The 17,368-nt window shown below is 34.7% G+C and overlaps 1 protein-coding gene across 1 annotated transcript in view; it reads right to left on the bottom strand.

Moving 5' to 3' along the window:
- The window catches only part of Xirp2 (xin actin binding repeat containing 2), a 266,365-nt gene that overhangs the window by 24,556 nt on the left and 224,441 nt on the right, over positions 1-17,368 (bottom strand). The window contains exons 3-4 of the mRNA XM_013028501.1: positions 10,517-10,665; positions 5,644-5,778 (exon numbers count right to left, since the gene is read on the bottom strand). Coding sequence (XP_012883955.1) covers positions 5,644-5,778; positions 10,517-10,665 — 284 coding nt within the window. The remainder of the gene's footprint in view (positions 1-5,643; positions 5,779-10,516; positions 10,666-17,368) is intronic.

Genomic DNA, 17,368 nt, shown 5'->3' with positions numbered 1-17,368 from the left:
TGAGAATGAGCTATGGAAAATAAGCAGACTACAGGACTAGATATGGAAGATAAAAAAAGAGAAAGCTTTATCATTAGAGTTTTAATTTTACTAGTATAAGCCTGTTTTGTCTAGTGTTTCTAAGAGCCTTATTTATGTTCTTCTTGAGGAGAGGGCTATGCTGTTTCTATGTTTACCTGAGTTTACATAGAGCCACGGCATTGAGACCAGAACTAGTGAAAGGCTGATGTGTAACCTCTGGTTATTTAGAGGAAAATGGGAAAATGTCCTAACCGCTATCAGATTAAAAAAAAGTTCACTGGCAAGCAGAGGTCCTTGTTTCTTAGAATTTGCATGTAATGGCTTTGTATGTTGGACAAACATTTCCTATGTTTTATGAAGCCACATGTAGAAATATATCTGTCTTCATTGTTCTAAATCTACAAATCATAAAGTATCATGAGGTGGTTTCTTCACTTTACAGATTGCTTTCTTTTGCCTCTATACACCAACTAAAATATGCTGAGAACTAATTGTGCACAATATCCTAGTAGAAGCAGAAAACCCATTATTTTCCCAACTCCTTTTTTACTTTGTTATTCAAGTAATATAGCCTTTTCTCTTTTGCTTGAATAAATTTATACATTTGTTACATTATGTTCTTTTCAGTACATCTTGTAACAATAGTATGAATAAAGCGATCATCAAAAGCAAATGCTATGCTATTCATTTACTTTTCTTTTCACAAACTGGCTTTCATGATGACATTTGGGGATATGGTATACCTGTAGAGAGCAACTTTATGCAGATTGGTCTTTTCAGCTTTCTGAGATGTCCAGCTCATCTTCAATTGTACATGAGGTTACACTCATGCTATTATCATTGAAAAATATGCACTCATTAGTGCCATTGACTCCTCTACAACACATGCCCAAAGCATATGCAAGAAAACTCATTTTAAGCTTATTTTGAATTATTTACCTCACTCCTGAGAAATTATTGAGAAAGGATTTAAAAGAATACTAGGGTGTGAGGCAGTTTGTTTGTCTTTTCACACAGGAAAAAAATACTTGGTGAATCATATACTAATTATAGAATAATTACTAGTTGGTTATGTCTCCCGTTGGCTTTAATGTAACACTTACTGATGACAATAGCCCATGTTTACTGAACAATTAATATATGTCAGGCATTACATTAAGTGATTTAGAAAAGACCACAACCTGACTGTTACTAGTGCTATCCCTTATTATTTTTGCTCAAGGCTGGCACTCTACAACCTCAGCCACAGCTTTTGTTGTGGCTTTTTTGGTAGTTAATTGGAGATAAGAGTCTCATGGACTTTCCTGCCTGGGCAGGCCACGAACCACAATTCTCTGATCTCAGTTTCCTGAGTACCTTGGATTTGTCATCAGACACTAACTAGTGCCTGGCTCAGGAAATGACTTTTTATTCTGGACATGGCTCTCTTACTTTGTCCCATTTTATTAGAAAGGGTAAGTAATGTTATGATTTGAATATTCATCCCTTCCAAAAGTTCATTTACAATTTAATTGCCAGCTTAATGGTTTGGGAGGATGGGACATTTTAGGAGTATTTAAGTTATAAGTTTCTCACTCATATAAATGAGGTTTGTTTGTACTTCTTGGGCTTGTTCTGCTCGCTCTCTCTTTTCCCCCTCTTTCTTTCTCCCTCTTTCTGTCTCTCTCTCCTCCCCTACTTTGGTATTCATGTTGTATGAGTAATATAATGTGGCAAAAAGAGACTTTCCAGACATTGATCCTGGAATTCTTTTTTTTTTTTTTTGACTTTTCTTTTTTGGTACTGAGGATCGGACAAGGACACTTCACTTGATAGGCAAGCATTTTGCCAGGCAAGCACTTTGCCACTGAGATATATCCTAGACCCCTGGGATTCTTAACCTCCCTAATTGTGAGTTAGTAAATTTCTAATTGTTATAAATTACCCAATCTATGATATTCTTTTATAACAACAGAACCCAGACTGAGATAAATGGCTTTTTCAGTATTAGAACCCAGATAGTTAGGCTCTAGGGTTAAAGGCATATTCATTACTCAAGTCTAATTTATTTTGGATTCTGGAAGTCATTATAACCATTTAAACACAATGCACATAATTAAAAGACAATAAAAGACACACTTGGTCATAACCTTGTGTGTTGACAGAGATCTAGGTCAGGTTAGAGTTGTTAATAGCAATTTAGGACCTTGAAAATTTCTATATTCGGCAGAAGCTAAAGGTAGTTTTAAAGCACATATGGCAAACACTGCTGCCATTTGGATGGACACTTAGGTGATAAAAAATGTATTTCGTTTGCTAGAAAATAATTACAGGTCACCTTTAAAGAATTTGAAACATACAGATGTCAGATTATGTCTGTCACAAGCTGTCAAAACTGTCTTCCACTGAGCTGAAATTGTTCACAGATAGTTCCTAATCGACCTAATCTTTCAGAGTATACATGTTCATGTTGGGATTTTTGCCATGGGACAAATAGATTGAAAGATGCATCCTGTCACCCAATGAATCTGAGTTGGTAACAGGGTAAAGGTGAGGGATGCTTTTAACTACTGACATGGATTCAATGTAGAAATTTCACCAAAATTAGTGTTCTATGCCCTGGCTTACAGGAATTACTTCAAAATATTTGAAGCTCTAACTGTGCTTTCCTTCTTGAACAACTTAAAGGGAAAAAATTGGACTAAAAGTTGAGGTTTCCAGGGCTCAATAGTTAATGCAAAAATAACTCAGTGCTGCATAAAAATGAGGGAAGCAAATAAAGAGAAAATTAACATAAAATGATGATAGCCAAACCCTGAATATAAGAGTACAGCTCAAAAAACTGTAGAGTGTTAAGGGATCCAAAGTTTCTTCTTGGAGTTAAGCAATACTTGTAAAATAGATTCTTGGAACATTGCTACTTTGAAAGTATTTAGAACAATCATTGAATAATACTTATAAAGTGAGCAAATTTTATTATACAAATTATATTTAGAAACTTAGAAAGCTTATAAACATGGAAAGGCAGAGAAAGGAAAGAAATTCTAAAATGTTAGACAGAAATCATAGAACATGTGGAAGGAACTCAGGTTCACATGCATAGTACATTCATTCTACCATCTGCTCCAGTAAAATTTTGAGATATTCGTTTGAGGTTGAGAGAATGGATTATTTAGAATGTTCCTTTGCAATGTGCCATGCTACGTGAATGGGGAAATAACACCCTTCTTTAAACCATCCCTTGCAGTCTAGCATTGAAGGTTGACTGATTTTCACTGGCATAGAACCACTGAACACTCCATCTTAAAACAAAATACAAAACAAGGCTGACAACATATTTCAAATGAAATATCAACAGGAGATAAACTTGTTTGTAATCCCTGAAAGAGGGCCTGGTATCTGGGAGTCATTCACACACACTGGGAACAGTAATGTTAGTGAGTCTAGAACAGTAATGCTAAACACTGTTGGCACTAACCAGTAGATAACCTATTCAAGATTTCCTGATTTATTGAAGAAGCAGAATTAATCACATCACCTCCCTACCTCCCCAGGGACACAGAGTGGCTGTCTTGTCTAATTTTCATAGGGATATTTTACAATCCTCTAGTGTAACTGCTAACTGTTAAACAGATCACAGAATCATAAAGCAAGACCAGACTAGAACATATAAACATCATCCTGTTTAAAATATCATGAGTAAATGCATGTTTCTATGTTTTCCAGCACCTCCTTTTCTACTTCAGAATCATTTTTCAGGAGGTACAAAGCAATCTAATACATGATAAACAGAAGGGATGTTAAATTTTAGATATAGCTTGACTGTCAAACTGGTTTATGCCAATTGCTGATCTCCAAACTGTTACCAACTTACCCTGAAACATTTGATTTCCATTACATTAGTAGGGAAAGAGGCAGACTGGGCTTATTATAGCTCATGAATTGTTTTCTAATTTTGACATTAAATAAATATTGTTGAGAATCCAACACAAATGTTTTCACACTAATATTAATTACTATATGTCAAAACATAAATATTTTTCAGGCAGTTGTATAGGATGAGCAGCACAAGAGATCTTGAAGACTTTGGAAAACAGGTTCTCATCTGGTATGCAAAATTCTCTGAATTTTAAATAATTGGAGAGTGGGTACAAGCCAGCTTTAACATACCATTGGAGCTTAAATCAAACCCCATTTCCATAAGTTGCATTTTTGCTGAATTATAAAGTTTCTCTTGGTTAAAGCTAGTTTGTATTTTTTCTGTCTTTTGCAGTATTAGTTTTCAGACAATTAGATGCCATATCACAAATTGTTCTCTGCCATACTCTCTCTACAATAACTTCTTAAGAGAAGTAGGATGCTAGTCAGTTTCCTTCACTCATCTGAAACAACTGAAGATTTTAGGGCTTATAGCTTTTGTCTCTGCTTCCAAATAAGGCTACAGAATCTGCCAGATTGAGAATTATAATTATAGTTATAATTTCAAGATAAAGACAGTGGAAAGTTATACTGGGCCCTACTGCAAGAAGTCTACACACCCATGCCCTGGAAGATAAAGTCTGGTTGCATTCTTAGACCTCTATGGGAATTGGTCTTTTAAGGTCTTAACATCATGATATTTACGTATTGTTGACCAATTCACTCACACATCTATATACCATGCATTTAGATTCCCATGTTGCAACAACTATATATCAGATTATAGGCATACCAATCCTAATTTCTTATTTTTATGATATTCCTTAGGTTACATTAGAAAGAAACATTGCCATATGTTTATTAAGCTAGGTACTTTGAACATTTTTTCACATTTCCAACACAACAAGAACAAGAACACAATCATTCACATATGAAATGTTATTTGCTGTATTACCATCTCCCTTGCCATACCTAGCACTCAGTTGCTTTATCATTTACAATTTAGATGACCCTCTAGATATCCTGTATAAAAACACACCCATTTTTATTTCCCATTACAAAATTTCATACACGAATGATTTCCTTTCTCATGGAAAACATTGGATTATATACAGCTGTTTATAGTGAAATTGTGTTTTCCACATGCCAAACTTAATCTGATGAGCTTTACCACTTACAAACTCACATTAAAAATCCTTATATTTTATGAAAATATTTGGTGATATGTGATAATGAAGGAATGGAATGGGAAACAAATTCTATGTATGAAAACATTTAGAAAGAATCTGCACTGTAAGGTTTTGTACAACATCTTAATTCTACTGATCAATTTTTGATGATTTTAAAGAAAATAAAAACCCTCTCTATGATAAACAGCTAAAAATGCTTCATGTTTCATCTATGCAAACAACCAGTAGATAATTTGTTATGACCTAGAAGCAGAGAACCAATAACAAATATTTCTCTTAAAGTTCATGTTGATGTGTTGACCAATGTAAGTTACTTAATTTTCTTTTGTGTATGAGACATGAGAAACTGAAGGCTGTTACTGAAGCACCATTCATATAGCAAAATGTTCTGAGTCAAGAAACCAAGAAAAGAAATCAAAATGCTCTCAAGATACTTTCCTAAACCAGTAACAGAATTTTAAATGACTAACAGAACTTCACCACCAAAGAAGGGGAGTATCTACCATATATGATTTATCTGACTCACAGATATTACCTGCTCAGATCTGCTCTGATGTTGGTGTTGGTACTGAGAAAAGGCATTACAGGATGAGGCCATTTCATCCTCAAAGTGTTTCTTCACTGTGGCCAAACCACCAGGCACTGAGCACATTTCTGCTTCTTCCATCACCTAAGATAATTCAAGAAATAGGAAATTTCAGCCTTGTATTCATGTTGGATGTGATTCTAGGGCTGTATTTTATAAATGCTGGCAATTATAGACTGGTTTTATAGTAAAATATTAAAATGTATACAATTTTCTGTAGACTTTTCCTGAAAACCCTACTAAAATAGACTTTTTGCTGCACTATTTGTCTTTTCATATATGATCAGAAGAATCCTCAAATAGTTGAGTTAATACTCCTTATTTCAGATAAATGTTGATTTCCAGAGATTAGATCAAGTAAACTATATCCCCTTAATAAAATATGAGTGGACTTGTGGATACTAGAATAATGGACTCAATTTTAACTCAATATAAAGTTGTCATCAATACCAGCATTTGTGTAACTTATTATTAAGAAAAATGTATTAAAATAATTTTAGTTACTTCAAAATTTATTTTTATTATTAAATATTAACAAAATATAAAGATTCAGAATATTTCCTGTGCTGAGATATTTATTTTGGTAACAGTAACAATTGCTATAGGCCCAGTACTGTTTGACATCCATATTTATATGTATATATATATATATATGTGGATATGCATATGTCTATGTAGTATGTTGGTTAATGTTTCTCACTATTCTGTGAGATATGAGCACTATTATCCATAATTTAAACTAAAAAAACTGGTGTTTACAAATACAGCTTGTTAAGTTCTTACAGTTAAAATAAGAATGTGGAAATTGAAATTTGAAACATGTTTCTCTTAATCACAGACTTCAATGGAAACAGCAGCTACCTGACTCAAGTACTGGCAAGTCTCAGACTATAGATGTGTTTACTAACAAGCTAGAAATTGGTAGCTTGAGCTATGAGTTCTAATCCATCCTAGGAGTTTTATGATTGAAAAAACAGATTTCATTACACAAAATTGGAAGCACCAAGAAGTGCTGTGGAATCTCATGTCTCCTTCAAAAGTAGAGTTGCTCAGGGCTTTGGCACTTATGAGTTAACATACTCCAGAGCACAACAGGCATTCAAGCCAGACGGAAAGAAGCAAACAAACTCAAGCAAACAGACTCCATGTCAGGAGCTTCCAGTTCGCTTGCAGCCAGAGGAGATTCAACACTACTTGAAACCAGAGCAGGACTTTTGAGGTTTAGTCCAGTCCTGACATAACCCAGGGAGTCATGAGACCTTGAAAATAACTGGAGCTGAGCTCCCTATACCACGGGCTGTTGACTTTTAAGATCCCGGAATCTTCACTCAAAAAATTTCTTTCTCAAGAAGGTAACTAACAATACATCTACATTAGGATTTGTTTGAGTTTCCTGTACTCAAGAGTATTGTACCCTGAAATCATATTCAGGATTATGTGAATTACTAGCACATACTTTAGAGTTTGCATTGCCAAGGAAATAACTTTGCCCACTTCTGTGGACTACCACGTATTTCAAAATATGTACATTGATCTATGGGAAGAAAAGCTACTTCTACACAACAGGTACAAATCTTCTCAAATTCTGTAAGAAATGTTTAGTGCAAGCGCTGATCAATTAGTTCCATTTGATACATGAAAAGAGCACAAGAAGATATGGAATCCCATTGGAAATTTAGACTAAGTAAAGGAGCAGAAAGGTATAACTAATTGTCACAAATAAATTGTTACAAATAAACAGGTCCTGTGCCAGGGTATTGCCAATAGGAGAAGTTGATGGGGAAAATAAAGGTGAAGTTTTTTGTACATGCATAAAAATGGAACAACGAAGCCTGGTGAGAAAGTATGAAGAAAACAAAAAAAAATATAAATTAAGGCCACAATTTTTCTTTCCCTCTGTCTAGCATTTGTGTTACATAAATGACCTTCCATAATAGAATATGTGAAAATCGTATGCAAGTAATAAATTATAAAAGTTAAAGTAATGATTAAGAATCCTGTTGTTTCAAACAACTATAAACAACGTACAAATCATATAAAATTAATCTAGAAGACTTCAGTGATTATAACAATGACGATGTATTTTTCTCAATAAGTCTGTTTTAATAAATATACCAATGCCCACACTAAACAGGTTGCACCTCGTCCACAAAACATATAAAAACCCAGATATTTCCATTATTTTTCTTTAGCATTGTGCTTCAGAATCAAACCACATTACATATACAAAGTGCAAACAGTTGATTGGTTTCATTGCAATATTAATCTCACCCTTATTCTCTCTGGATGACTGAGTCATGCTGCAAGAACTCATCAACCCAGGTGGGCAAAACTTGTGAGATGTGAGAAATGGCGGTGCTAGGACTTCGTACAGCTCACCTTGTGAAGGAAGGGCTGCGCATGTAGATGGCAATGGACCACACTGTTATCAATGACTGCTCATGAAGAGCGCTTCGTTCTGAACCTTTGCAGATTTATATTACTTTGCCTGCCTGCCTGCCTTCCTTGCTTCCTTCTTTCCTTCCTCTCTCCCTCCCTCCCTTCCTTCTCTTCTTTCTCTCTCTCCCTTTCTTGCTTTTTTTCTTTCCTTAGTCCCCTCCTGCCTTCCTCTCTTCCTTCCTTCCCTCTTCTCTCCCTCCCTCCTTCCCCTTTCCTTCCTTTCTTCCTTCCTTCCTTCCTTCCTTCCTTCCTTCCTTTCTTCCTTCCTTCCTTCCTTCCTCCCTTCCTTCCTCCTTCCCTCCCTCCCTTTCTTCCTTTCCTTCTCTCTTTCCTTCTCTCCCTCTTTCTCTCTTTCTCTACCTCTTTCTCTCCTTTCTTCCTTCCTTTCTTTCTTTCTCTCCTTTCTTTCTTTCTTTCTTTCTTTCTTTCTTTCTTTCTTTCTTTCTTTCTTTCTTTCTTTCTTTCTTTCTCTTTCTATCTTTCTTTCCTTTCTTTCTCTCTCTCGCTCTTTCTTTCTCTCTCTCCTTTGTTTCTTCTTTCTTTCTTTCTCCAGTCCTGGGGTTTGATCTCAGGTCCTAGGCACTGTCTCTAAATCTCTTTTGCTCAAGGCTAGCACTCTACCACTTGAGCCACAGTGCCACTTCTGCCTTTTTCTGTTCATGTGGTACTGAGGAACCAAGGACTTCATGCATGTTAGACAAACACTGTATCATGAAGGCTCATTCCCACCCCCTATTTTGTATTTCTTATTCTTTGGCTTTGAAATTAATCTAATGGGTATTTCAGTAATAATAGTAATAACAATAACAAGAACAAGAACAAGAAGTTGTTAATAAAATATCTATCACCTAACCTAAATTTAGGCATATTACATAGTCATAATGCTTTTATTTCCAAGGTGAAAGTATTTTTTTGGTCAGAGAAGAGGGAGTTGAATCCAATTCAAATATTATTGGACTAAAGACAGTATCAATTTATACCATTTGAAAATATTTTTACTCAATATTAATATGAAAACATATTAATATGTTTTCATATTAATATTCCAGTAACTGTTCTGTGCAATAGTATTCTTTAATTCATTTCTATACCTCGTTTAAACATTCTATCCCCTTAGAAATAAAGATGCACTGGACTCCTAATTTGGACTTCTGAATCCAAACCTTTTTAATACAACTAAAGATAAGAAATTAAAAGTAAAATTAAAAAAACATAAAAAATTCTCTGCTACACATTTGTAATGAAGTGTTATCCAACTATGAAAAAGGACTTAGGTTTCCTAATTAAAATGCTATTTGTTCAATAACCAGTTTCTAGGTATTTCAAAAAGCAGCTGCTTCCCCAAGAATCATTTCTACAATTTAGAACAAATTTATAATACAATTCCTGAATGATCCAGCAGGGGGTGTTCTCCAAGAGGAGTTGTGGGAGGTATTGTAGTGCTACTATTTGTTTTGGAAGTGATCTGTTTACTTCTGTCTCTCTGGTGCATTCATTCCAAATTTATGCTGTGTCCAAAATATATTTTAATGACTATGTAAAAATGTAAATGTCATCTAGAGTTGCAATGAGTTGTTAATGAGTTTGGCAGTCAGTCTTGTCTCTAAATAATTTGTAAAGCAGAATGTACAGTAGCTATTTTGAAATACTACCCTTTAGGATCCTCTCCTGTCACTGTCTCAGGCTCTTGCCCTACAACACATAATCACACACCCAGAGAGGGGGGGGGATATGGCTAACTTGGAGATTATAATTATAAAAGAGCATTCCATTGAACATGACTTTATTATGGGTTGGCTCTTAAAAAAATTGGTGGTCTTACTGAATCATGCAGTTTCCTACAATCATAATTGGTTTAGCAGAGTGCCTACATTGCTAATCTCTCTCATTTCTATGTTGATTAAGCCTCTCCTAATGGATTTAAAGCAGAGAAAAGCAAAAGAAATTGTACTGCCAGAGAATTTAAATGAACCATATAGGGAGACCAAGGAGGGCAGCCTGAAAAGCTATATTATTAACATTATTTCCCAACCTTTCTGAGGAGACCCACCATAGGTTAAGTGATAATGAGGACAATCATAACACATTTATTCAGTGACTCCTGGCTTACACATATATCTCCTTGATAATATCTAATGTAGTAAATGATCATTCCCATTTTTGGTTAAGAAAACCTAATGCTTAGAGAGTGTTAAGATTAGGTCAAGTTCATGCAGCCTATAAGGAGTGCAACTGAAGCTTAAATTCAAGTGGTCTGAATTTAATTCCGACTAGTTTTTCACCTCGAAAAACTGCTTACTAGCTATCTTGTCTTAAAAAGTATGGAGGGTTTTCACAGACATCAAGCAGATTTCTAAATCTACAACCTTCAAGGGAAGCTTACATTTGCTGAGAAGCTGTGGCAGTCACTCCTGGAAACAGCTGCCTGGTACCTTGCCATCCTCTCTTTCAAGGAGACAACCTCTTGGAGATCTGACACGCCCTTGCTTCCTGCAGCAGTGACTTCTGTGGGCTTTGTAGGGTCAACAGTCACTGAAAACAAATGAAACATGCTCAGATATGGGGCAAGCTTGAAAAGAAAGTCACATCACCTTATAAGCTGTAAGGGTATTTAAAATATTTTCTCTCTTAGCCTGACATTGGTGGCTCATGCTTGTAATCCTCACTCCCTAGCAGGCTGAAGTCTGAAATAAGGACGTTTGAAGCCAAACTGGGCAGCAAAATTCCAAGAGACTCCATTTCTAATGAACCAGTAAAAAGTCAGAATGGATGCCTGGGTCAAGTGGTATAACACCAAGTGTGAGCAAGAAAGCTAAGTGAGAAGTAGTATTAGGAAAGAATATGTGTGTATGTGTTTTCTGAAAACAAATTACAATAATTCTCAATGTTTTTGACGTTTCATGATCAAATTCTTTAAGCTTTCAAATGAAGGTAAACCTACCCTTATTAAAACAACATAAAATGATTATATCTCGCTCTTGTGTTACTTCAGCAATTATCATGATGAGAAATTGTTATTAATAGATACATAATCTTAACAAACCACATTCCTCAAACACTATGTGTGGCATGTATTGTAAATGTTGTGAAAGCATTATGGCATTGGCTTGTCCAACTACCTTAAGGTAGTTGGTAGGTGTTATTACTTCCTAAAATTTATATATGAGAAAACTAGTTCATTGCAGCTCAAATCTTTCCCAAGATCACACAAATTCTTAAGTACCAGGACTGAATTAGACAACAGTTGGATAACATCTTTAGCAAGTCTAAAACTTGTTCTTTGCTTCTCTTTACAGCTTTCAAGGAGAAAACCTAGCAGAAAAGATGTAAGTAGGATGAGGTTATAGACTGTCTTTCTTCTAGTTTTAGAAGCATGTGTTATATGAGATAAATAATAGTATCACTAGTCACTTTTTGTCCAACAGTCATTTCGGATAGTCTGGTATTTTCCTATTAAACCATATATCTGACAAATATGCAGGGTAGCAGAATTACAGACCTAGAAACAGAGCACAAGACTGGTTGTATGATCTCAGTATGAAAGTTATTACAAGCAAAAAAATCTTAGAATGGTCTAGTGTAACCCAGTTCTACAGATACATTTCAGGCATAAGAGTTTTCTTCAAAATTTCCTTGTATTCAATGACCATGAGTATCTTCATGGCTACCTGGATTACCTTAGCTATTTAGCTTAAGCCAGAGATGGCTTCAGAGCTACATTTTCTATTTAAACTAACAATTTTGCAATGTTATATTTCTGCTTCATGGATTGCTATTTAAGTGATTTTAATTTCAAAGTAAAGGGCTCTTTCTGTGACCAATCAGTTAATTCTGCATGCATATGTGTATGCATGTGTGAATGTGTGAGTGTGTGTAGAGTAAGGAGAGTGTGTATATATATATATATATATTCACACTTCAATCACACCTCTTACCTACCTCTCACTCTTAGAGCTGGTTGCTTCAGGAAATGAAATATTTTAGCTGCTTTGTGTACTTTACTATTTTGGGTTGGTTTGACATACTCATTGTGGCCCAAGGTCCAAGCAACATTAAGTAATAGACTGCCACGCCATTCCTTCCTTTCTCCTTTCCTTCTTGGCTTTTAGTAGCCATATTGAACTATCTTATTGAATTGTTTTCTTTTTTAATTAGTGTCTTCAAGGTTTATTTAAACACTGGCATTTAAGGGCACTGTCTGTGGCTTACAAAATAAGATTAATTTTCATTTTATTTCCCTCTCTTGAGTATTCCACAGAGACTTCCTAAAAGTAAACATTTTCATGCTTTATTTAAAATACCAAAAATATTTGACATATGACATATGACAAAATATGAAAATTTCAAGGGTAAATTGTAGTATATAAACACAGTGATTGTAAGTCATTCATATGTTTATGACAAATGATAGCTATCTTTGAAATTCACATCATGTCGAAAACGAACTTTACAACTTTGGTAGGGGGGCAGGGAGGTTTGGGTGGGGGGGCAGGGGGAGGATGGAAGGGATGGGAAGGGGAAACAAAGGAGGAGGCTACAATGCTTGATAAGAAATTTACTCATTATCTTGCCCATGTAATTGTAACCCCTCTGTACAGTATTTTCACAATAAAAAAAGAAGAAATTCACATCTTGTCCCAAACCTCATATCTTTAGCTAAGTCATTCCATTCTGCCAATTATTTTGATGAAAAGATTCTTCCAAATCACTAAAAGTCTTTCAAATGCTTAAGGAAAAAATATTTATTTTTCTTGTGAATTTTCTATATGCCCAAACGGATTCAATTTTTGTTCAACTATACTGTTCTTACTTTGTTGCAAATACACTACCAAGGTTTTATCAGAAATAAACTACCCAAGTCTTCCCATTAAAATATAAATTTCGGAAGTGGAAAGTTGGCTCAAATGGTACAGCACCAGCCTTGAGCAAAATCAAATGGGAATGCAAGGTGCTGAATTGAAACCCTTTTTTAGATGTGCATGCATGTGTACATGTGTACATGCACAAGCACACATACACACATACACATTTTTATTTACTTGTTTCCTACTCATAAATGTTTTTATTACTCCAGAAACCCAGGCTGTTTACTTTTGCTAAAATTGCCAAGTAGTATTTGTTTATCAATATCTCATTCTTCTCATATTTCAACTAACTGGAAATGCCCAGGAATATTAGAGGAACCAGTGACCTCTGTGTTAAGAGATTTGGATTCCATTTGCTACATTGTCTTTTAAGCTTATTGTTAAGAAGGCATTCAATTTCGTTGTGTGTGTGTGTGTGTGTGTGTGTGTGTGTGTGTGTGTGTGTGTGTGTGTGTGAGTGTGTCCATTTTTAATCTCAGGGCCTTGTTTTATCTTCATACTTTGATTCTCCTGTATAGTTCAAATAGCTCAGCCAACATACCCGGCTTCAAGAAAATACTATATTTTAAAATTATCTTTTGCTCTTTTTCCCATCAGTAACTACATATTCAGCCATGGGTAGGGCAGAAAAGTCATGGAGCTGATAGGCTGTATCCTTATTGTTTACTAATCTAGGTTAATCAATGTCTGTCAGTGTCTCCATTGAGATGAAGGTGATGTGCCTCTAATATTGCTTGGATAATGTGTGATTTAAATTTAGTGTGGACAAGACAGCCCTCTCCTCAGTGCTCCATGGGAAGAGTTGAGGAACATGAGGTACCCAAGCTCATCATACCCTACATATAAATCCTACTAAGAATAAGTTTGTAGAATGGAATAAAATGAGATTATCATTTTTGTAAAGAAGAAAGGAGGCAAAAGAATGAACAATGATTCTGGTTCTTATACAATACTCATGAAAAAATAAGGAAGAATAAGAACGGATCACTATTTCAATAAATAAGAAATAACCAAACTGAGAAAAAGAGAAAAAAAGAAAGTTTTCACATAAAATCTTCAGATACTATTCCTTGTAGAAAGCATCATGAATATTAATATCAACAATATTTTGTTTGATGGTTTTAGACTGGAGTTTATAGGTATTTCACTGTACTGATAAGTAGACAAAAATCTAAAGTAGTGCCAATACCCTCCTTTATCTCTAGTGTTCAAGGCATCACTGTGGTTATAATCCATCACATATTAAATAAGGATGACTCTAATTTATTTGTTCATAGGAACATAGTTACAAATTCATTAGAAGAATAACTCTTTATGTAATAAGGTACATTCAACAAAATAGAAACAACATATGGAATGAAATAATATATTAAATGATAAAATTTGTGATCTTGACAATTATTAGCTATCAAAGACAGAAATATTTTTCATAAGAGTCCCAATATTCTCAGGGAAAAGATTTATATTGTACTATAAAATGTTACATGCATATCTAACTTATGCTTTTTATTGTACTCAACTCACAAGACACTATGTGACTACAGTTCCATTCTTTCAAGCCCCAAACCTGTGCTTTTCTTCTCTAATTTTAAAGACAAACTAAGTAAAATAAGTAAAATCTTCCCAGCTTACAGAAGTTCATTATCACTTTCTGACTTTTATTTGCTGTACAGAATTCATAGTTTAGAAAGAACAGTGATGCAGTACTTGGTAGCACAATTTTCTTCCTTTTTCTCCAACTACTCAGATTCTATGATCAGTCACAGAAGATATTGTGTAGAAAGTCCTGTTTCCTTGGAGGTGCTTCAACAATAAGTGTTAGAGGAGGAATAGTCAATGTTACTAACACTCCCCAGATTTAACTCATATTTTTAAACTTTCTATTACTAAATAGAAAGTCCTTAGGAGTATACTCAGATTCATAATAAGAGCCATATCAAAAGGGTCATTGAAAGATGCAGGTGTGGCTCAAGTGGTAGCACATTTGCCAAAGAAGACTCTGAATTCAAATTCTAGAACCACCAAAAATATTTTTAAAAGTGTTGTTGATCCATTTTTTTCACGAACCATCTCTGCCTAGATTTTCAGGAAATTTGAATTCAGAATATGTTTATGTGATAATAAGAAGAAAAGCACCCATCCCTGTATTCCATCAAAACAACTGATTAAACACACAAAATGTTATAACCATGATCCTAAGATCACCACAGAGTAATAACTTGGAAATAACAAACCAATATCTTGCTATATAAATCTAGATTCAATCTGTTGCCTATGTAAGAAGTATATTCATTCAGAATATACCCAATGTGGAAGGGTTTACACAGTAAAGTACTTTGTCATTAATTCATTTCTAGCATTATTGTTTTGATTCTTTTATTTGAGCAGTTGTATAGGGCAGTTTCAATTCAACAAATCAGATTATGAGTACAATGCATCTTGAACGAGGTGACCCTTTCCATGATACTGGCTCATCTAAAGCAAAATTCCATTTCAATGCATCTCAAGGAAGATTGGGAAATGGTTTGGAGGAAAACACTCAGAATTATTCACCTCACAACATATTGCAGAAAGAGCACCAGTTGTATTAAAGAGTTAATTTTTTAAGTGAAGAAAATCTCTAGAAAAATTTGAATAGTTTACAAAATAACTTCAATTGGATTTTACAAACATGGAAAATCAAAGTAAGATACTTTAAACAAAGTCTTCAGGAGAAAAAGAAAACTAAAAATGTACAATTATTTTTAAATGGGTTTAAATGCTAGATTTCAATCAAGAACATTTCCAGGTCAGAAAATAGAGAACATTCTTGAAATATGTCTAAGGAACTTGAAAGATTGATTAATGAGTAAAAATTAATACCAGATGTATAAAGTACTTCCTGTGTGTCAGGCATCAATCCATTTTATATGCTCTCAATCACACTATGTCACAGAGACTATTTTTACTTTGTATCTCTGCTTTACAGATAAGAAAATAGAGGTGCAGAAAGTTGTGAAACTATTCAGATGGCTGGTGGCCTTAAGAGCTGGGAAGGGGAACCAGACAATTTGCTTCCAGGTTTATGGCTTAGCTACAATTCTATATCACCTTTTAATCCAAGTGTCTTGTTCCAAAACTCCACCAGACACTTTCCCAAGTTAACACATGAAGACAAATTCAACCAGTAAAGGATCACACTTGCTATGGTGAAATGACCCGTACTTATACACAATAAAAATGCTTTTAAAATTAACACGTTGTTGGAGAGCTGGGGGAGGATGGGAAGGGATGGGAAGGAGAAACAAAGGAGGAGGCTACAATGCTTGATAAGAAATGTACTCATTATCTTGTCCTCGTTATTGTAACTCCTCTGTACAGTATTTTCACAATAAAAATAAATAAATAAATTAACACGTTGCTGATTAGTGTAAATTAAGGTAAATTCTGGCCTAAAAGAAATTCCTATGAATCAACCACAATTTAATTTGATGAGAATAAAAACCAGAATCTGGATTTTGCTAAAGTCTTTTTGAGAAGCTTGGCCTTCTAGCTAAGAGCTAGACAGAATACACGGGTGAGCCCTACAGAAGCTTCCAAACCCAAAACAGTCCTAGATATTATTTTAAGAGTACAATCCCAATAAAGTTTCAGCTCATGCCTATATTCTGGCTACTGAACAGGCTGAGATCAGAGGACCACGGTTCAGAGCCAACCTGCATGGATACATTTGTGATATTATTATCTCCATTTGTTTTCACTCTACCATGTGGACCACACTTCCAGAACTGGAGCTATAGAACTTGTGGCAGAGTGCCAGTGAGAAAGGCAACTGTAAACAAAGGTTCTGGGTTCAAGTCTCAGTACCAACACAAAACAACAACAACAACAACTACTACTACTACTACTACTACTACTACTACTACTACTACTACTACAAGCTTATTTTCAGTTGTACAGTAATTCCCTACCTTTTAAAAAATTCTGGATGTTTTATAAAGAAGCTATCTGTCTAGTACTTGGAATATCGGTTTAGAATAGAATTTGGTGAGTCATACTCTAAATTCTATCAAACTAAAATATAGGACCTATAACCAAGTTTAGATTTATGTACATGATAGCATACAACAGATATATTATAGACTTGGAGCCATTAGTAGGAATAACTTTTTCTGTAATTCTTCATATTTGCATATCCCTCAACTAATAAGAAAATTCAACCCTTTTAAGAACTCAACATACTGCTGCCATATAAAATTGTAATCAATTTGAGATTTATATATTTTTAACCTCATTTGAATATCATAAAATCAGGAACTAGATGGAGAAAAATGAAAGAGCAAGTTGACAGCACAGTCCTTAAAACATAGAGAAGGAGATTAGAAGAATAA

The sequence above is a fragment of the Dipodomys ordii genome, unplaced genomic scaffold (assembly GCF_000151885.1).
Source record: "Dipodomys ordii isolate 6190 unplaced genomic scaffold, Dord_2.0 Scaffold5, whole genome shotgun sequence".
In the NCBI taxonomy this organism is placed as follows: Eukaryota; Metazoa; Chordata; class Mammalia; order Rodentia; family Heteromyidae; genus Dipodomys; species Dipodomys ordii.
This window is presented reverse-complemented; position numbering and strand designations above follow the sequence as displayed.